The 21,018-nt window shown below is 39.7% G+C and overlaps 5 protein-coding genes across 7 annotated transcripts; 1 reads left to right on the top strand and 4 right to left on the bottom strand.

Moving 5' to 3' along the window:
• Positions 1 to 101: 101 nt before the first annotated feature.
• LOC108818183 (uncharacterized) lies at positions 102 to 3,214 on the bottom strand. The gene is made up of 4 exons (XM_018591076.2): positions 3,005 to 3,214; positions 1,738 to 2,840; positions 740 to 1,658; positions 102 to 653 (listed from the first exon to the last, which is right to left on the bottom strand). Exons 1-4 carry the CDS (start codon positions 3,056 to 3,058, stop codon positions 225 to 227), a joined length of 2,505 nt encoding a protein of 834 aa, XP_018446578.1. The 5' UTR covers positions 3,059 to 3,214; the 3' UTR covers positions 102 to 224.
• Positions 3,215 to 6,176: 2,962 nt separating this feature from the next.
• On the top strand, positions 6,177 to 8,174 carry LOC108817372 (BTB/POZ and MATH domain-containing protein 1). The gene is given in 5 exon segments (XM_018590038.2): positions 6,177 to 6,737; positions 6,974 to 7,248; positions 7,251 to 7,321; positions 7,409 to 7,688; positions 7,806 to 8,174. Coding segments are annotated over 5 exon segments (1,185 nt in total). The 5' UTR covers positions 6,177 to 6,360; the 3' UTR covers positions 7,988 to 8,174.
• LOC108817371 (mitogen-activated protein kinase 16) lies at positions 8,112 to 11,261 on the bottom strand. Of its 2 annotated transcripts, none has more exons than XM_018590036.2 (9): positions 10,704 to 11,261; positions 10,190 to 10,601; positions 9,977 to 10,104; positions 9,834 to 9,893; positions 9,569 to 9,718; positions 9,114 to 9,481; positions 8,916 to 9,020; positions 8,683 to 8,846; positions 8,112 to 8,599 (listed from the first exon to the last, which is right to left on the bottom strand). In XM_018590036.2, exons 1-9 carry the CDS (start codon positions 10,725 to 10,727, stop codon positions 8,304 to 8,306), a joined length of 1,707 nt encoding a protein of 568 aa, XP_018445538.2. In that variant the 5' UTR covers positions 10,728 to 11,261; the 3' UTR covers positions 8,112 to 8,303. The 2 variants fall into 2 exon arrangements, with proteins under 2 accessions (XP_018445538.2, XP_018445539.2); XM_018590037.2 differs by having other exon boundaries at positions 8,112 to 8,596; positions 10,704 to 11,260.
• A 1,064-nt stretch (positions 11,262 to 12,325) lies between these two features.
• On the bottom strand, positions 12,326 to 14,652 carry LOC108818118 (pentatricopeptide repeat-containing protein At5g19020, mitochondrial). Its single transcript, XM_018590986.2, has one exon. The coding sequence runs from the start codon at positions 14,649 to 14,651 to the stop codon at positions 12,561 to 12,563; it is 2,091 nt and encodes a 696-aa protein (XP_018446488.1). The 5' UTR covers position 14,652; the 3' UTR covers positions 12,326 to 12,560.
• An 86-nt stretch (positions 14,653 to 14,738) lies between these two features.
• LOC108815125 (uncharacterized protein At5g19025) lies at positions 14,739 to 16,625 on the bottom strand. 2 transcript variants are annotated; one of them, XR_008936772.1, is made up of 2 exons: positions 15,162 to 16,625; positions 14,739 to 15,061 (listed from the first exon to the last, which is right to left on the bottom strand). XR_008936772.1 is itself a non-coding variant. In XM_056990988.1 (2 exons), exons 1-2 carry the CDS (start codon positions 16,354 to 16,356, stop codon positions 15,016 to 15,018), a joined length of 627 nt encoding a protein of 208 aa, XP_056846968.1. In that variant the 5' UTR covers positions 16,357 to 16,622; the 3' UTR covers positions 14,739 to 15,015. The 2 variants fall into 2 exon arrangements, 1 of the variants encoding a protein (XP_056846968.1); XM_056990988.1 differs by having other exon boundaries at positions 15,776 to 16,622.
• Positions 16,626 to 21,018: the final 4,393 nt, after the last annotated feature.

Here is a 21,018-nt window from a genome sequence, read left to right as displayed (position 1 = left end):
TTGGCCAAAGAATCATATATACCTAGTTTATTGCTGTCTTTCTGCACAGCAGAAGAAGAAAAGAATAGCACAACTTCAAATCAATAAAATTAAATAATGTATTGTATTTGCATAACCATCACATCTGTACATTTTTATTTGTTCTTGCAAAACAATCGAGTCATACTAAAAGCCCTAATGCAGAGATAAAATATATATTTTTTGCAGGATGATTGTTATATGGTTCAGTTATCCTCAAGAATTTTCAAGGCTAGCTCAGCTAGCGAATGGACCGTTCTGCTATGACGGCTCACTCCAACAGTACCGGAGAAAACATCGAAGTTCTCAAGCTCGGCCGTAGTTTCCAGAACCTTCTCAAGCTCCTTCTCCAGACCCAACTCTCTGAACACCACTACGTTATTGTCCACGTCATCTTCCATCATCCAAACCGCCAGCTCGATCGTGAATCTCCTGATCCTTGGAACCTTAATTGCCGGTTTGTCGTGTTTTCTCAGAATCGAGACCAACGAGTAGGCCAGTTCCCGCCTCCTTATCCCTGAATCCACGAATACATAGCTCGAGTCTTCTGGACTCATGAATCTAAACACTTGTGCAGCTAATCCCACCATCACTTCCTGTAGTTTGTTGTCTTCTGATGTGATTGACTTCAACACCTGCAACAAAAATGAAAACAGTTTCCGGATTTGTTACTCAATATAGCTAAAGTTGTAATATAATTGTATATATCAGAGTTACTAACCGTAGGTGCTGCTGCTTTGACGAGCTTGAGGTCATGAAAGCATTCATCTCCAGAGTATAAGCACAAGTTTCTCAACACTCTTGCAGCGTTGACACGGATCAAAGGAACTTCAAGTGCTTCCACGAGTCTTCCCATCACTCCAAGCCTAAGAGCATGGAGGCAGTTGCCTCTGCTCTCCAACACGAGCATCGCTATCGCCTCTCCTGCAGCGATCCTCACACACCCCTGATTCCCATCGTCTCCGTGTGTTTTAAAGAAAATGTTGAACAGCTCTTTCAGAACACCACCCGTTCCACCGATTCTCTCCCTAGCTTCCGTGTCAAGCGCAAGGTTGGTCAGTATCCCTATCCCGAGCTTCTGCAGCTTCGGGTATCTCCCTCCGTGTCTCAGCACATCCCTCACGTTGCTCACCGTGAAAACGATCTCCGAGATCTCCCTCCTGAGACACTTCCCTGTGTTCCCCGTCGTGCTGGCCAATATTTTCACCAGCTGCAGCGACCGTTTCAACGTCAGAACCTGTGACCTAGCAACGTCTGCGTTCTCCTCCCACAATAAAACTTGGTCCACGTGCGTGAAATCAATGATCTTCGGGAGAAGACCCCTCGTGTTGCCTAGCTTCCCACAGTTATCATGATCTTTAGCTAACTTCTTCAGAATCAAGAGTCCCAAATTGTTGAATCTACAGAAATCATAGTGTAGATCATGCTCATGGAACACTTTCTTCTCCCCAATCTCATCAGGAGCTTCACCTGATGATCTCGTGCTCTCTAACAACGAAGAAATCGATTCCATCGCACCAGAGATCCCAGCGACTCTCAAAGAGTTCTGCTTTTTCCCAGCGAGCTTCGATAGTATCTCAGCAGCTGATCTCCTAATCTCCTCCTCCTGCAGATCTTTCCAATTCAGCATCTCCACCAACCTAGTAACAACAACAACAAACAAAGTTAACAGCAACAAATGTCAATCACTTAACACACAATTCATCACAAAGACCAAACCTTTCAACAACAGGGAAGTTGATTCCGATCTTCTCAAGCGTCTCCTCCGAGTACCGTTCACTAACAGCAAACTGTCTAAGAATCCTAACCCCAATAAGCTGCTCATCAGACGAGTTGGATCCCAAAAGCTCCATACCAAAGCTCACAATATCCATCTTCAACCCATCAAAGATACTCCCATTAACACATTTCGAGTAAGAATCATAGAAAAACCTCTTGATCGAAACCAAACCGGTAGCCCCAGCAAACCCACACTCTCTCGTCACATTCTCAAGCAAACCACAAACACTGACTCTCCACTCCCAATAAGCTTTCTCAGCGAGAAACAGCAGCGCCTCGGCCAAGGCGAGCGAGTAGAATATGTTGAGAGCCGACTGTCTGTTCCTCTTATCCGTATCTCCCTTGTGGACATCTCCGTAGTTGTGCCTCACGAGCTTGTAAGACGACAGGGCCACGCAAGCCGTCGCGGAGAGAAGCTGGAGCCAGTAGAGGAGCCGGCTGACGGTGCTGGAGAAGAAGAACCATCTCCCGTACGGAAGGAGAGGAGGCACGTGCTGCTGCACGTGCGCGTCTGAGTTCTTTTTAATCCACGTGGCGGATTCGCAGTCTCTTGTAACCGTCGTTTCTCGAGATCTGATTCGGAGGCATCTGAGAAGCGACGCCGAGGTCGATCGGAGGGCGCGAAAGCTGCTGATACCGACGCCGGCGACGGTCCACGTGGCCTGGTGCTGCCACTCGAGCTCGTGGCTCCTGCTGAAGATCCTGGCGCCTTCGATCAGAAGGATGATGGTGATGAACCAGAAGTCCGAGCCGTCGAGGGTGATCGCGAAGCCGCCGAGGAGGACCACCGTGGCCCAGATGAACCCTAGGGTTCCGATCCCGGTGGCGGTTTTCTCGAGGATTGCGAGCTTTAGGGCGAACAGCGTTAGCTTCTTCTCCGGAGCGGCGGTGGCGGGGGTCGTTGGTGAGTTTCTGCGAAACGCGGAGGAGACGGAGGCCGCGTCTGCGGTTTCGCCGCTCTCTCCTTTCTCGATGCTGGTTATTAGATCGAATACGGTGTCGTTTGAGCCTCTGGCTTCCTCCAGCTTATGTAGCTCCGACACCTATATTGTCACATAAGTTAAAATAGTAACTTAAACTGATATTTTATTGATAGAAATCTACATAAATAAGAAGAACACATATAACGACAATACTAATGTTCGGTTAATCAATATTACAGTAAAATATACAAAGTTTACGTAAGAAAACAATATGACAAACAAACCTGCAAACGGATGCTTCGATCTTCTTCATCTTCTTCAAACTTCCTTGAATTCATTATAAATCTTTTCTTTGTTTTTTTTTACTCGTTTCCTAGGTACTCAAATCACCAATGGGAAAGTTATCTTTTTCTTTCTTTCTTTATTTCTCTGTCTTTTTGGAATAGTAATGACTTGAGGAGTTGTTGATGATGCAGAGAAATGTGGAAAGTGTGGTTTTACATTTTTCATGTATATATACAGAGAGGTGGAAGCAAATTAAGCAAAAAGAGTAGAGACAAAGGTTGCAAATAAGCTTAATAACGCAAGAGGAAATGTGCAAGAAAGTATAACTTCAACATAATTGTTGTATATGCTTCACCCCAGCAAATTTATATATGACCAAAAGTTACATTTTAACAACCAAATAACACTTTCATAACATCTTATTTCCCTTACTGTTATTGTTAATACCTTAATGCATCTTTTTACATCCTTTTTCTTTACCTTTTTAAAACTTCTTTTCTTTTTTTTTCCATATTACAGTATATTAAAAGATCAAAGATTGCTGATCTTATGGTTATATGTTGCTTGACTTATCTTTTGTACGTACCTTCCATGAGCAAAAAGAAAACAGCATTTCATTAACGTTGTACTATTTTTAGAATGTAATATGATCAGTTATTGTCCTTGCATCAATAATTACATGCTTTATTTTCCGTCTTTATGCTAAGAAAATCCATGCTTGTTCGTGTAGTAGATTATGTTTGCTTTGCATTTGCGTCTAGGATTTCTAGAAAAAAATGTTTGGTAAAGTAGTTATCTTGCACATTTGCGTCTAGTGTAAACATAGATTTTGAAATCTAGAAAGCATAATAAAAATCTACACTATTAACATTATTAGTCTTAGTAAAACATTATTAGTCTTTTTTGTAACATAACATTATTAGTCTATCAGTTGATTGGGATATATGCATACATTCATGTAGCAAAAAGAAACTATAATTTGACAATTATTTTTCCCTTTTCTGGTTTGTTTGTTTGAACTCTACTTTGGGTAATTGAAAAAAGAAAGAAGAGTATCTATCGTGAAGTCAAAAATGGTTGAAGATTTGTACTTGTTGTGTTTTAGATAAGTCACGAATTATTGCCTTCTATTGGTGCTAAAAGCGTTAACGTACGCAAGAGTAATGAAACCTAATCTTTAGTTAAATATAATTAGTGAGTCAATAACTCGGTGGGAGTAATGGTGACTTGCAAGCATATGAGTTCCAGCAGAAGTCTTGTTGTGTGAAGCTAAAGGCTCAAAGAGATCCTTCTCTTGCAGGACCCACTTAATCCTCCCATAATAGAAAAGAACAACATATACTTCGTCTTTAAGATAACTAATTTTGGTAACTAGTAAAATCAAATATCAAACCAATATACATAGGGATCACATCTTATAAAGACTGCGTCTTACACATCCTTCTGAGACAAATGAAAATGATCGTGTGTGCATCATTTCCAACCTCCATAATGAATCACACAAAATTACAGCAACACTTGAAGATGATAATGACAAATGAAATGACAACGTAAAGGAAATGGGTATGGCCATTTAGGCCAACCATTTTGTTAACAGCCAGGGTAGCATAACCCCAATGAGAAGTTGATTATAACATGGTTTTTTTTTTTTTTTTTTGCTAAAATTTGGTTTATAACATGGTGTTCCCGTTTCATTACTAGTCATCTTTTACCACTATAGTAAAAGGACAAGTGTTGTTTTATACTTCTAAGAAAAATATTAGATATTTTTTTCCAATTTTTATTTTTACGTTCGTTTATTAATCAACAAAATTAGATAAAATAATGTATTAAGCAGAAGTAAAACAAAAAAATTAACTATTTCTTTAATCCGTGTATAAAAAAAATTTAAATGACACTTATAATAAAAGGTAGGAGTATAGTAAGTAGTAACTAAATCCATAGCCCAATAAAATTCAAGAGATGCTTCTATTCTTTTTTTTTCCACAATATAGTTTTGAATTTATTAACGGGCCAAGCCCAGTAAAGGCCGAAGCCCAACAATCTTACAACCGGGACAAAGCCCAAAGAAAATCCGCAGGCTAAACAACAAAACACACTAGATGACTCTCAGCCCAGTAACACAGCCGTACGACTTGGTCGCACAACACGTCAGGGAGCGGAGACACGTGTGAAGATCTTCACCGTCAGGACGCCACGCGTTACTACCGACTCAACCTAACCGTCGTCGCCTCGAGACGTCGCCGGAACACCTCCATCTATGTCTTCGTTTCGTCGGAGCTCGTATAACAGAGAGCCTCCAAACCGAAACCATAACTCATCTTCTCCGCACTGTCTTCACGCCGGAAATTTCTTTGTTTGAAAAACAAAATCTCAACCAACTCGCAATTGCTTCAAACTTTAGACATGCTAAACGAGAACCGCAGCTTTCTTTCTATCTTGTAAGTCGACGCCGTCACCGGAGAACATCCTCATCTCGAGAGCTCCTCTGCAGTGACCCGAAGCGACACCCTTACACCGAAAGCCCCACCGACACTTCACACACATAGCCATAGACACCACAACCCAAAAGAACCCGGGTTCCAAGACGGCAGCATGAAGCTTTGCAAGCCTCCGCACTCCGTAAACAAACACCGAGGAAGGCGGATTTCTTCCCTTCCCGGCAGCTGAAATCGGTGGCAGTGGATCTGAGAAAAACTCCACCTCCCGGAAAGAAACCGACGACGATGGAACTATGTTAGCTTCCATCTCCCAGAACCGAGCACCCTAACATGCAAGCCGCTCCACCTACACCCCACGCCTCCAGATGACAGCGTCGTTGCTCCAAATCCGAAACCTCCATCGACGATGGTTGCAGAAGCAGAGCTTGAACAAGACGATCGCTGAAAGACGTCGTAGATGGAACAAAAGGAAAACGCTGGACGAAAAGAAAAAAAATGCCGGCGACGGCACGGACGCTCACGCGCCGGCCGTACACCGGATCCAGATCTGGTTTCTCTCTCTGATTTCTCTTTCTGGTTTCTCGTTTGTTTAGCAGACTCAAATGCGTAAACAGATGCCTCTATTCACACATTCCTTTTACTTTTTCTTATTTATTTCGTGTACTAATGACTTTTAAAACACATGTTGATAAAAAGTGAATTTTAAATACATAAAAGACGTTTTAATTGGCTTTAACCTTTTGTCCTAACGTGTTCTAAAAACCACCTCATACGCTCTCTCCTTCTCCCACCGACGCAACCGAATCTCCGCCGGCGACTCTCCCCGATTACCCTCTCCCTTCCGTATCCCTCACAGATTCCGATCTCCTCCCAAAACCCCCAAACTCTAGCAAATTCGAAGATCTCCTTCGTCCATGGTCGCCCCGGAGGTTTCCGTATCGACCTCCGTCACGGAAACCGTGGACGGCTTCCACGAGTTCAAGATCAGCGCCTACTCTCTGACCAAAGGCCTCGGCGTCGGCAAGTTCGTGTCCTCGGAGACGTTCGACGTCGGAGGGTACACGTGGGCGATCTACTTTTACCCCGACGGAAAGAACCAGGAGGATAACAACAACAACTCCTCTTACGTCTCTCTCTTCATCGCTCTCGCGAGCGAGGGAGCTGATGTGAGGGCCTTGTTCGAGCTCACGCTCGTGGATCAGAGCGGGAGTGGGAAGCATAAGGTTCACAGCCATTTCGGGAGAGCCCTCGAGAGCGGGCCTTATACTCTCAAGTATCGTGGAAGCATGTGGTGAGTAGTGGTTCCAGTAAAGGTTCGAGCTTTGCAATGAAAGAAGGCCTTTTTGAGTGGTTTAAGGCCATTGTTGTTTGAAATGTGTTAGAATGTTATGATATGGTTTTGTGATATGATTGACATGTTTGTGTTGTTACTGTATAAAGGTTCAAGCTTGCAATGAAAGAAGGCGTTTTTGACAGTGTTATGACATGTTTGTGTTTCAGTGTTAATGATGGTTGCTTTGGTTTCAGGGGATACAAGAGGTTTTTCAAGAAGTCGAGTTTAGAATCATCGGATTATATGAAGGACAATAGTCTCTTGGTTCGGTGCCGTGTTGGTGTGGTGAAGTCGTGCACTGAGGGACAGAGGAGTTACGATATCCCTGTGCCGGTTTCTAACTTGGGCCAACAGTTTGGGAGTCTTTTGGAAAGTGGGAAAGGTTGCGATGTTACTTTTGGAGTCGATGGAGAAACATTCTCTGCTCACAAGCTGGTTCTCGCGACGCGTTCTCCAGTTTTCAGGGCACAGCTTTTGGCCCGTTGAGAGACAGGAACACTGACCGGATAGAGATAGAAGACATGGAGCCTTCCATTTTCAAGGTCCTATAAGTCGCTTTTAGGGTTATTTAGTCCTTGCTTTAGGTTTACAAATTGTAACTCGTGGCAGTTTTATTGGTTCTTGTGTAGGTTTTGCTCCATTTTATCTACTGGGACGAATTACCTGACATGCAAGAGTTAATGGGCACAGCAGACTCTAGATCAGCTTCTACTCTTGTGGCTCAGCATTTGCTTGCAGCGGCAGACCGTTACGCTCTTGAGCGGCTTAAACTGATCTGCGAGTCGAAACTTTGTGAAGGAATAACAATAAACACGGTTGCAACCACCTCGGCCTTAGCGGAGCAGCATCATTGTCTCCAGCTAAAGGCTGTCTGTCTCAAATTTGTTTCCTCGCCAGAGAACCTAAAAGGTAAAAAGGATCTATCTTAAGGTCGTTTTGATTCAACTCTCTCTACTCGTATACTCATGTTATGAGTGTGGCTTATGTTGTTTTTTCCCTCTTTGTTTTTTTTTTCTTCTTTATCAGCTGTGATGCAAACAGATGGGTTTGATTATCTGAAAAAGAGCTGTCCATCTTTACTAACTGAGCTGTTGAAGTATGTGGCGAGGCTTGGTGAACACTCTGTTAGTGCTTCTGGGCATCGAAAAGAGATGTTTGGTGATGGTTGTGACTCCAATGGAAGACGAGTGAAGCAGCGGTTGCATTGACCAGTTCTCTGCATTGTATAATAATTACTGTTTAATGGCTGATTTGATCCAGCGAGTGAATCAGCGTTTGCATTGTATAATATTTCTTCAGCTTTCTATTGAAAATCAAAGATCCAAATGAAACTTGTGGGGACTAACCAAGACTTATTAAGAATTTTTAAGGCAATATATATTGTTACAACGTCAAGGACAAAGGTCATTTCAAGATAACAAGACAAATAACATGACAGGACCTGTAAGAAAAAAATCTTTCTTCTCACCACTCTACTTGAGACGTGTAGTAAAGCTTCTTCTTCAAGACACAAAACAATCAACTTCAGTACCACCGGCTCATTGCAGTGTCTTGTGCTGCAGCGACTTTCTGTGGTATATACTGAGGGTTTTGTTTCAATCTACTCGAACCTTCTGCGGCGGCAGCGTCGCAGTCTTCATCTCCTCTGCTGCTTTTGCAAGGTTGAGTTCTCTTAGGGTACTGAGCCACACCAACCGGATTCCTAACCATCCTACGCTGTTGTTGTTCAAGAGCTTCAACTCCTGTGGCTGCCCCTCCGCAGTTGTTATAGCGTAACACTGACCCAACTACTTTTCCAGGCCTAGCTACTGCTGCACCTGCTTCATTTATACAACAGGGAGATATTCAGACACCACAGATACTTCTGCATCATAACTATATAAACAGAGAGAGAGAGAGAGACCTTGAATTGTTTGAGGGACGTTAACAGGGATTCGCTGCGCATTCCTGTCTGCTCCACGCGGTCTCTCATCTCTGATGCTACACTTGGAGAGTCCATCAGTGACTTCCACTGAACTCTGTTGTCCCCCCGCTCCATTCTTGTTATCGGAGTACAAAACACAAGCCCTGCAAAAACAGAGAACTCAATGTACTTATTCTGTTTCCAAAGAATCATCAGATGTTTTAACCATTTACCTAGGTAATGATGCGTGCTGCTGCCTCTCAGGGGGAGTATGAGAAGTACCATTCTTGTAGTGTTCCTCTAGGTAAGCAAACTGTTTCTTGAAATGTTCCACCGCACTGCAGAATTTGATTGAACAATGACATTGTCATGGACTGAGTAAAACAAGAAGTAATAGTTAATGAAGCAAGTAGAGAGGCCAAGTAAGTTACCTCGGGTACATAAAGTTGGTTGGCTCAGAACCATCCAAGTATTCTTTCAACATCTTTGGGTGGTACTCAAGAGACTCTCTATATATGAGCTCTCTCACGTCCTCTTTTGTGACCCTCCGCCTCTCGAACTCGAATTCCAACTTCGTTACAGGCTGAGCAGAGGGCTCTCTTTCAACCTTAGCTAAACCCTTGAAGTAAGGATCCGCAAGGGCCTCTTCAGCTGTAGGCCGGTCCCTGGGTTCAAAGGACAACATCTTTTCTAGAAGACGAAGAGCGAGAGGATCAGCATGTGGAAACTTATGTGAAAAAGGAATAGGTTTCTTCTTCCTCATGCTGCTTAAGTATCTTCTAGCTTTTTCGTTCCTCACCTGCCAGCCACATTCAATCCACGCAAACTCAGCCAAAAAGAAAAAAAGAAAACAAACGAAGCTGTGTGAAAAAAAAGACACACTAACCCTTCCAATGGCTTCCGCAGATGGAGTTCCCAACATATCAGTCATCAGATCCAATTGATGAACCACATTTTTACCAGGGAAAAGAGGTTTCCCTGTTAAAAGCTCTGCAAAGATGCACCCTATGCTCCATATATCTATCGCTGGTGTATACTGAACACAAGCATAGAATTTAAAAACACATTACTAAAAGAAATTAAAATACTATTTTCTATTAAAAAATTTGCAATATTTGATGAAACAATGTATGCAAAAAAACCATGATCACCTTTGAGAAAAATGAACCACACAGCTCTGGAGCCCTGTACCATCTAGTAGCTACATAGTCCTGCAGTCACAAAGTTGGTTTCATGTATAGGAAAAAAAAAAGAGTAACCTTCTAAAGGTAAGCATTGCATTACTACTACTCACAGTCCAGAATATAGCAGTTGGTGTATCATTGAATGCAACTCTTGCAAGTCCAAAATCACAGATCTTGAGTTTACAATCAGCATTTGCCAATATGTTCTTTGGTTTTAGATCCCTATGAAACACATTAGCTGAAAAGAAGAAAATTAAAAAAAAAAAACATTCAAACGATGTTAAAAAATAAAATAAATAAAAAATTAGCTAAGGCTTTTTAACCTGTGTGTATATACTTAAGGCCACGGAGGAGCTGATAGAGGAAAAACTGGTAATGCTCAGGGGTCAAGTCATCATTGGCCTTGATAACCTGATGGAGATCAGACTCCATGAGCTCGAAAACGACGTAGATGTCTCTGAACTCTCTCCTCGAAGGAGGCAGCAGGATGTGTTTGATCTCGACGATGTCCGGGTGGCGGAGGAGCCTGAGGAGCTTGATCTCGCGGAGGATGCGGGTGGCGTCGGAGACGTGCTCGAAGATGTCGTTGATCTTCTTGATGGCGACTTTCTCTCCCGTGTGTGTGTCGTAGGCCGAGCATACGACTCCGTAGCTCCCTTTGCCGATGACTTCCTCGATCCTGTACCTTGTGCCTTCGCCGTACTCCGTGAAGAAGTCTAGTTCCACTGATGATGACTGAGATATAGATATGCAAAGAACCAAATCAAATGTTACTACAGATCTGTTTTTATTGCGAAAGTTGAGAGAGAGAAGAGAGTGAGAGAGGAAAGTTGAGACCTTTTTGCGTTGATCGGGCTGCATCTTTTCAGCTACAGAGCATATGAGCAATCACTACTTATGAGACAGAGAATCAGTGAGCTTCGAATCAAGCAGACAAAACAAAAACGCAATGTCCAAAATAGAACGGAGATTTTCAGACAAATCAGAACACTTCCGGTGACAGAGGATCTGAGTAGAAACCTAATTTAAAAATAAATAAAAATCGAAGCTTTTGCAATGGAATCGATGAATCGGAGGAAGAAAAGTAGACTGGTAGTTTCAGTATCACTTTGAGATGAAGAAAGAGTGAGATTCTATCTTCTTCGAACAATCTCAGCTTCTGGAAACAGAGTAAGAAAAAAACAAAAAGGAGACAGCTTTTTCAAAAGCAGAGAAGCCTTTTTCTCGATAAGTCTCTGAGGTTACGAGTTTCTTATCGGATCTGAATCTCAAATACGCGAGGCGAGGAACAGAGCGGGGAGTGGTGTTAATAGAAGAGATCTAAATTCGATATTATGATGTGAATGAAGATACAGAGCAAGAGTATTAATAAATATGGTTTTTGATTTTTTTTCTCTCTGTTGTAATTGGAAAAGCAGATAAGTGGAGTCTGATTGATTATCCTTCTACGGAAAGTCGTTTTTGCCCTCAGGTTTATCGGAACTTGCATTTTCGGAGGAATAACTTATAGCCTTGGATAATGTCCAGACTCCCTAAAAGGGCGAATATAAGTTTTTAGATATTTTTGTAATAAACTATTGTTTTATGAATTGTTTATCCAATGATTCAACTGTTTAATTTCTTACAATAATAGTTCCTTGACTTTGTGGTAGTTTATACTATGAGTTTTCTAATCAAAATTAAAGGAGTGGCCAAAGAGAAAATGTCTTTTAAAATTTCTTAATGAATGAAAACATCTAAATTTTCAAAGTCATCAATTTATTTTAGAATATGAAATATGATGGATAAATAGAACAATCATAGCACATCATTAAACTATTTATAGACAACATGTGTCTTCTACATTATACTTAATAGAATTTATATACGCAACGGCTACTATAATTTTCATTTGAAGTATGTATTTTCTCTGTTTTTTAGTATCAAACTAATTTAAATGACAGTCTTAATTTGATTATTTGAATAACATAAAGAATTGAAATGTATGTTCATCTTCACATAATAAAATGCTATCGTCATAACAAACCCAAAAGAAACCAAGAGGAGAACGAGGGGTCACGGAGAACCGTGGAAATGCTTCATCAGTCCATGTGCATCACATGCCTTTCATTATGATGTTATCATAAAATACCAAAAAAAATTGTTGAGTGATTACTATCATTACTTTTCTTATGAACTTCTAATGACTGTTTATTTTCTGCATTAATAAAATGTAATTCATGGGTCGTTTATATTGAGCTTATTATGCAAAGAGTAATGATTCATTGTTCATAAGGGCAAATCTTCAGTGCTGAAATATTCAAATGAGTGTAGTTGATTTATTCAGGATTAAACTGAAATGATCAGACTTCAACATACATTAAAGGTCATTGATCAGTGTAGTTATTTATTTATTCAGTATACAATAGCTTACGTTTTTTAATAAAAAAAGAATATCAAAAATTAAGACAAATACCAAAGATTAAGAAAAAATTGCATGAAGAGAAAAAAAATTCTACACGCGATTTCGTTCGGACAGCAAAGAGCCAGATCATCTTAGGATGGACCCACAGAAACACAAGCTGACCAAAGTTCAAACGCGTTATCTAATTCATCTCCCAGTGTAATCCACGCGCTACTTATTCTCTTGTTTTTACCAAGGCCCATACAATAATAAGCCCACTAAAAGCCTTAAAAAGTGTAAGAAACAATCTATCACACAACACCACTGAAGGCACGTGACCACTCAACATCACTAGTTCGCATCTCCTCTCTGACCAAAGCAACATCTTCCCATCTCCCTGCCTCTGCATAAACGTTCGAAAGCAAAACTTTACACCCTTCATGAGTCGGCTCAATCGCCGCCAGCTCAGAAGCCGCCATCTCAGCCACCTCGACGTTCCGGTGAATACGTGAAGCCGATAGCAAGATCCCCCATATGATCACATCAGCCTTCACTGGCATCTTCTTGATCATATCTATTGCTTCCTCTAACCTTCCCACCTTCCCTAACAAATCAGCCATACATCCATAATGCTTGATGTCTGGTTCAATCCCGTACCTACTCTTCATGCTGTCGAAGTACGTTTTACCTAACTCCACAAGCCCCGCGTGGCAGCATGCGCTCAAGATACCGACGAAAGTGATGCTGTTCGGTTTGATGGGGAGAGATTGGAGTTCTGAGTAGAGATGAAGCGCTAGTTTCGCATGGCCATGCGTTGCTGAACCGCAGATGATAGCGTTCCAGGGAGAGATTGTCGAGGAATATATGTTCTTTGTTTGGCGGAAAACGTTTAGAGCGGTTTCGATGCTTCCGCATTTAGCGTACATGTCGATTACAGCAGCGGTTAGATTGTCGTTGGGAGGGATTGAGCTACTACGGTTTAGATACTCGTGCGCTCTGATCCCTTCTTCCAACGATCCTATCGATGAAATCGCGGAGAAAACACTCACCATTGTGATTGCATCCGGTTTTACTTGGCTACTACTGATCATCTCGCGGAAGAGATGTAGAGCTAACCGAGGCGAAAGACTCTGCGCGTAACCACATATCATAGCGTTCCATGAAAAGATATCTTTCTCTCGAGTGTTGTCAAACACTTCCCTTGCCTCATCAACCATTCCATTCTTCACAAACCCTGCAATCAACGCGTTTCTCGACGCAATGTGGTCCATCACGCTCGCTTCAAACTGTCGAATAGCGAGTTTCATGTTACTAGAGACCGCGTAGAAATGTATGATTGTTGCTTGTATGAAATCGTAACAGTCCAAACCGGTCTTCACGATGGTGCAGTGAAGCTGCAACCCGTTGAAACCACCTGCTGATCGAGCTGAAGCGGAGAGAAGGTCCACCATCATGACCTCGCTAGGTTTCATTCCACGTCGCAGCATCTCCTTGTAGAAAACAAGAGCTTCCTCGAGGTGATTCTTCCGAAGACACCCATCGATCATCGTGCCCCACGAGACAATATCTTTCTCACTAATCTGATCAAACAACTCCTTGGCCTGTTCCACAAGTCCAGCTTTCGAGTACCCGTTTAACATCACGTTCCAAGTGACTACATTTCTCTCAGGCATTTCATCGAACAGCTTCCGAGCATCCTCCAAACACGAACACACATAGTACATATGCAGCAAATTCGTCGAAACAAAGACTCTACGTTCGAGATTCAACCTAATCGCTAAGCTATGCAACATCCCGCAATCCCGAACCCCACCCAAATGCGAACAAGCGGACACAACAGTAGCTAACGTCACATCGTTTAACATAACTCCACAACTCCTCATCTCTCTGAAAAGCTCCATCGCCTCGCTCCACCGATCGTTCTGAGCGTACCCTTTAATCAAAGTCGTGTAAGAGACGCAGCTTCTCTCAGGCATTACGTCGAACACCTTCAGCGCGTCCCCGAGCCGACGAGATCGAACGTACCCGTCGATCATGATATTGAACGAAGCGGAATCGACCTTGGCGTGTTCCCTGAAAACGGACTCCGCTTCGGACAGGACACGGCATTTGGCGTACATGTTGAGCACGCTGTTGCAGATGAACCCGTTGGAGTCGTAACCGGATTTCAAGACTCGGCAATGGATTTGTCGGCCGTAAGCGACGTCTTTGCTGGCGGCGCATGATCCGAGAGCTGAGACGAGGGCTCGCTCGGTGTCGGGACTCTCTCCGCCGGAGAAACCGAATTGGGTCGGAGTCTGAGCCGGAGTGGATGGTTGAGTGATGCCAGCGGAGAAACATCTCGTCTGCTGAGGAAAGACCCGACAGCGACGAGACAAGAGAAAGCGATTTGATCTGGTCATAAGAGACCATGGGGGAGCAAAAAAGATAAACAATAAAAGCTTGAGTCTTTATAGTTTACACTTGTACTTGTGGTTTGGTCGGAAAAAGAAAATAAAACATTACTTAATGTATTTGATTTTTTTTTTATGATGATTCACGTTGAATTTTTCATAGTTACAAACTTACATATAAGTTACACAGAGGAAGTGTTCAAGAGTAAGAAAGGCATTTAACAGTTTCAGGGATTAACTCTATAGGAAATGGAAAAGTTTCAATACTTTTATGTTTTCCTCATAATCCTAATCTGAGAGAAGAACCTGCAAATTGTATATCTGCAACATTTTAATGTGATAATCTGTAAGTATAGTTTGGAGATTTTCCACGTCAGCGATTGTCTACACATCCCTTTACAGCTAATTTTGCCGGCAATCTGCAGAGAATAGAGCACATGAACTGATTAAGACAGATCAAAGCAAACCAAATTACGTGCAAACAAATTAAAATACACGACATAAGATTCAAAATCATACATTAATCACATCGAATCGGGAATACTGAAGCTATAAGCAAAGCAGAATCAGCAAAGCCATTGCTCCATACTCTAAATCTAATCCTTTTCTGGCATCTCATCATCTAGTTGAGCTATATAGTACATAACTCTCACAAACTGAAGATGGTGAACTTTACACAACTACTTCACAAAAATGAAACTAGGGAGATTTTAGAATCACAACTCGTATGCACATGTTCCATGTTAAAAGGCTGCATGTGCGTTAACTAATTTTCAACAAATAACGTTACGATTATACAATAGGGCCACCAGACAAGACATTACATCAAACCACTTGAACCATGTTCACTTGTTTCCCTTTCAATTCCCAAGTGGAAGATTCAATCTAATCATAAAATTAAATCATAACGGTGAAAACCATAACCACAAAAATTCACTAGTCAAAAGAGGCATGTTCACTAAAAACTATCAATCATCGAGATAAGAAGTGGTTATGCCAATGCCTACAGAATTATCTAAACAGACACGTTCACTAGTAATTGCTGGTCTTGAACTGATCAGTGGCACCAAAAAAATGTTGCAACCAATAAAATTTATTACACGTTACAAAACTCTTTCTAAGTTTTGACTTACTTTTTATGACGTCTGCTTCGCTTGGGCCCTCGCCCTTCGAGCTTAGCAACAGGGCAACCACACCTCAACCGGAAAAGCAAAACAGCTCGGCCGTTAACCGGAGCCATCTTCCTCAGCTCAGCTCTCAAACACTCGTAATGAGGATTACTCTCGCTCCCTCCTTTCCACGGCAACTGATCAATCTCCTTCCCCCTCGACGATCCCGACTCGACAACACTCTCCTCCGTCTGAAGCTGCAGATCAAACTCCACAGCTTTTTTCAGCCCTTTGCACTTCGGGTTACGGCACTTCCTCCTCGATCTCGAGCCGCAGCACAGGTCGAGGAACGCGACGGAGGCCGCGAAGAAGACCGCGAACAAGAACAAGAACGACGCCAGAGAGATTCCGTCGTGATCGGAGAAGAGAGGGATGGATGGGAAATGAGAGGAGAGGAGGTATAAAGAGTGGATTAGGTAGGAGAAGTAGGAGGAGACGAGGAATGCGCCGGAGAAGAGGACGAGGATTAGGATTAGGAGGTCGAGAGTCGCTGACGGGGAATGCTTGCAGGGGTGGAGGCAAGATGCGTCGGAGGAAGGGGGCATGCTGGTGGTTTTGTCTTCGCCGGAGACGGTGGACGGTTTGCCTCCTTTGCGTATAAGTAAAGTCTCTGTGTATGTATAGACTTTGGCAATCAAATTAAATTCTGTACTATATTAATAAATACTAGGAAAATAATGCAAGTCACGAGTATGCATGGACATTTGGGGTCTGAATCGGATTTTTGATTTAGTCCAATCATTTTGGTTTTCCGGATTCTCAAAATCACACTCATTCTGTTGAAACTTTGGTTATAGACCTGTTTGAGTTCTATCCCATTCGGATTGGGATTAGTAAATATTCAAAGAATCAGCATAGTCTGATGTATTTTTCGGGTTTGGATTCTAATCAATTATTCGGTTTAAAATTACCTGATTTATACTTATTTTATGACCTAGATATAAGTAAATTGGTTTTTCTATTTAAAAATACATGATTTATACATATTTTGTTATCAAAACATTAGTTAGATCGATTTAAAAAATAAGCAAGGAACATCAAATATGATAATTCAAAATCAAACAAAAGTAAACATATTTATTGATACAAAGAAAATCAAGTAAATGAAACTACAAAACGAAAACGAAATTCTTATGAAATAAAAAATATTGTTCAGTGAAAACAAAATCTAAATCTAAAAACTTTAACATTTAACCGCCATCTTGGATCAGCCACCTTCAATCATCAATTATCATGTAACAGAACTATCAACTTTCATGTAATAGATAATAATGTTAAACGTTCAATATAAATTAATGTATTTTGTTATATTAAAAATTGAAATCACGTTTGGTACAAAATCTTTTGGAAAGTTTAAAATATTTCAGATTGTATTGGATATTCACTTAGGTTTGGGTTTGGTTCGGATAATACTCATAATCCGAAATAGTACCATAAAACAAAATTCATTCCGTATTTATGTTGGGTTCGAATCAGTTCAAATTTATTTTTTCAGATTAGGTTCGGTTCAGGTTTTTAGATTCGATTTATTTGTTCAGTCCTAATCACGAGTGAAGTTACTTACTTATTTTATTTATAATTAAAAAAAACAACACTTTTTAAAAAGACAAGAACAAGAATAAAGTGGCCGACGCTACTCTCGACCGGTAATACGAATTTTGACAAAACTCAGAAAGAATAAAGTTAACACATTAACATACATGGACTTTTTTTTCATAGATTGTAAATGAATTGGTAAGAGGAACAGAGGAGCTGAGTAGTGTTTCAAGAAAAGAAAAAACAGAGGAGCTGAGTGTACGTTGGATCCGATCCACAGTCTTGGCTCAAATGCAATATTGGATCATACGAATGGATCTATTAAATTTGTCACTGGTTCTAAGAAAGTCCTCCCTCCCTTGGAGGAGTTAATGATATGAATGCTAAGGTGGAGAGTTGGTCGTGGGCCTTGATATTATGGCCAGTTTAAAAATCCCACGTGTTTTATTTGAAGCTATAGAAAAAAGTACTTGGTTAATATTGTGATTAGACCTCGAGCTTGGTCTTTCCTTCAGAAGTTCAGATATCCTTTTGGCTCAAACAACTGTTCATTTCGGGAAACAGTATTGCCACGGTGTTATACTCGTCTAGTAGCCTTGATTGTTTTTGATCCTTGCTATTTGTTTTTGGAACGTGCAGTGGCCCTGTTTTTCTTGTCCGGACCAAACTTACCTGCTTTGATAATTAATACTACAAGTCGTGGTCTGAATCAAAAGCCAAGATAGATAATGAGAATTTAGACATGCTTATGATATCATCAACTGGTCGACATCAAAAGCAATGGAAGCTTTTATTCCATTGCTTTGCCACTGTCATTAGCTTTAAGGGTAACCATTGATTTGCATAGCAGCTTTGTGCTTTACCACTTCTCTTTCGTGCCGACCTCCTCAACTTCATTCTCGTTCACGATTTGAACATTTCACAAGTTTGATAATGAACTTCTGATCTTTCAGTATAGTTCGATTGTTTAGCTTGGGCCTAAATTTTTTCAACCCATTAATATATCCGTGAGGCTTCTTTCAAGCCTAATACGTCCACCCACGTAAAAGAATCGATAAGTTTCTTTTTTATCAAAAAAAAAGTTTTATACAACTCGTAATAATCTGGATCTAATGAAGTTTTGAATTGCTAAAAGCTAGAGTAGCTAGAGTAGCTACAGTTTTCGTTACCAAAAAAAAAAAAAAAAAAAAAAAGAGTAGCTACAGTTTATTTTATGAGTATCTCATCAACTACACCAGCCCAAAATATCAAGTTATAGTAATACTGATGTTTTTCAGTTTAAGAAATGTTTTGTTTAACACCTAGTCTGATTGTATTAAAAATTACTGTTGGTTCTAATTTTTATCAAATCTCCCTTTCTTTTATAAAAAGTATTATTTTGGCCATTTTCCGTATTATATAAAGAGTGTCATTTTAGATTTCAATATAATTTATATTTATTCTAATCTTAATATTAGTTATAAAATGCATTGACATTATCTAAAATAATATTGAATAATAGATTTAATTAATAAAACATAAATGTATTTTAATTATTTTTTAATTTATATGAAAGATGTCAAAACGACATTCTTTGTGAATCATATAAAACATTTGATTAGTCATATATTAGTAAATATCTCTTCGTCTTCATTTACATTATACTAATATTTATGGATTTACAAAATACTTGATCACCAGTTTTGTAATTTACATGACAGAATAGCAATTAAGAAAAAAGCTCGCTTAATCTCTTGGAACTCATTACACACCATAGCATCCTCAATGTTATTAATGTTATTGTAGAGTTAGTAACATCAAACTAATCCACTCAAAAATATGTATATCAACATATTTGCCAACTTTAAAAATAGAAATATATTTAAATCCAGTGACTACTGTATGTTTTACGGCTAAGGTATAGCTATATATTTAATTTATCGTTAATGCATCTCTAGATTGAATTATTCCCAATTTTCTCTGTCAAAAATTCTTGAAATGATAGAAATTAAGATTCGTGTTACTATTTTAGCTGTACTAATTGGTGATATTTTATAAAAATTACCAGATAAGTGCATGCGCCCACCAATGCCAAATGAGAATAAAGATTTAGCAACTTGTCTGATGAACAAAATTAATCATTAATTAATCATTGTCCTTAACTTTGTCTTTAAATTTCAAAGGTGATGAGACTAAACTGACTAATGCATGTATATTTCCATATAACACTTTTGTGTAAATTATTCTTCAATAAATAATTCATAATTTAAAATACAGCTTTGATGACTGATGTGAAAGTATAGAAGTGGAACATAATACTTTACTTAATTAGCCTAAACAAAACTATGTTAGTCAAATCACACGGTGATAATAATACATACTCAGAATAACACACATGGATTCACTTGAGAAAATGAAAATAAATCAAGAATGCCCACTGAGATTGAGTTGTTTTCCCATGACAACATGCACTGATACTAAACCAGCTTTCAGAAAAACAAAAAAAACATGCACTGATACAGAGCTGTAAGATAAATAAAGTAATAATTGAAATGGAAAACTATTATGTTATGAAAAACAGCTTGTGGTTCGAATACATTTAACGTGAAGACAGAGCTAATAATTGCGATATTCCAGAGTTTTAAGCAACTTGCCTAATTGGAATAGTTTTTGACAATCATCGCACATTTTAGTCCAACTATTATAAATTTAAGATATATATACTCTCCAACAAACGCAATTCAGTTATGAAAAATGACAAGTATAATCTTTTTGTCTAATGTCTAGTAGCTAGTAAAGCAATAAGTTCACGCGTATTGGTAGACTCTTATCTATTGTATTCACTACAGAATAGTTATACTATGCTATATTTCTCGCCGAACCAGATATGAGGCTTTAAAAAAGAATATTAAATTTATTGAAAAATGTTTATACGATAATATATATATATATATATATATATATTTTTAGATTGGAACTAGGTTTTTTTTTTTTTTTTTTTATTGGAACTAGGTTTTAAAATCTAAGAACTATTGTCAACTTGAAATTTCGAGAAAAAAACTATTGTCAACTTGTTATTTTGCAGCAAACCAAGTAACCACCGTACCATCGTACTCATGGCACCATCGTACGCATGCTTCCCTAATTCTTTCAGCGAGCCATCAGAATAAACACCGAGGTAAACCAAAAATAACAACGAGGCGCAAGACAACAGTGAAGAAAATTGGTTTGTTTTCTGTTTGTTTCCGTATTTACACTCAGTTTTAAATTTTTATTTGTAAACTATCAAACATTTCCGGTTAAAATAAATTAATGTATCAAATATTTTTAAATTACAATATTTTGACACTAGAAAAGATAACTCGACATAAGTATCCTAACTTTATGTATACATATACATAATTTCACATGCGTACTTACTAATCCTTTTAAATAAACCATAACGTATATGGAACTCCTTATCAGTCGTCTTGTTTCGGAGAAGAAAGAGATGGAAAAGCGGGGCGTAGCGGTGGGTAATGGGCATCAACTCAAACAAGAATCTTCTTCTTTTATATTAGTTTCGTCTAAACATGAAAATATAATGTTTTTTCATGGACATAAACTGATGATGTACATTTATTTCTAATTTGTTAACAAATGACGCAATTGAAAATTCCTCTCGTCTTATCCAGCATATGATATCAGGGAAG

Source organism: Raphanus sativus, chromosome 7 (genome assembly GCF_000801105.2).
Source record: "Raphanus sativus cultivar WK10039 chromosome 7, ASM80110v3, whole genome shotgun sequence".
NCBI lineage: Eukaryota > Viridiplantae > Streptophyta > Magnoliopsida > Brassicales > Brassicaceae > Raphanus > Raphanus sativus.
Note: the sequence above shows the minus strand (reverse complement) of the source record. Positions and strands in the feature narration are given on the sequence as shown.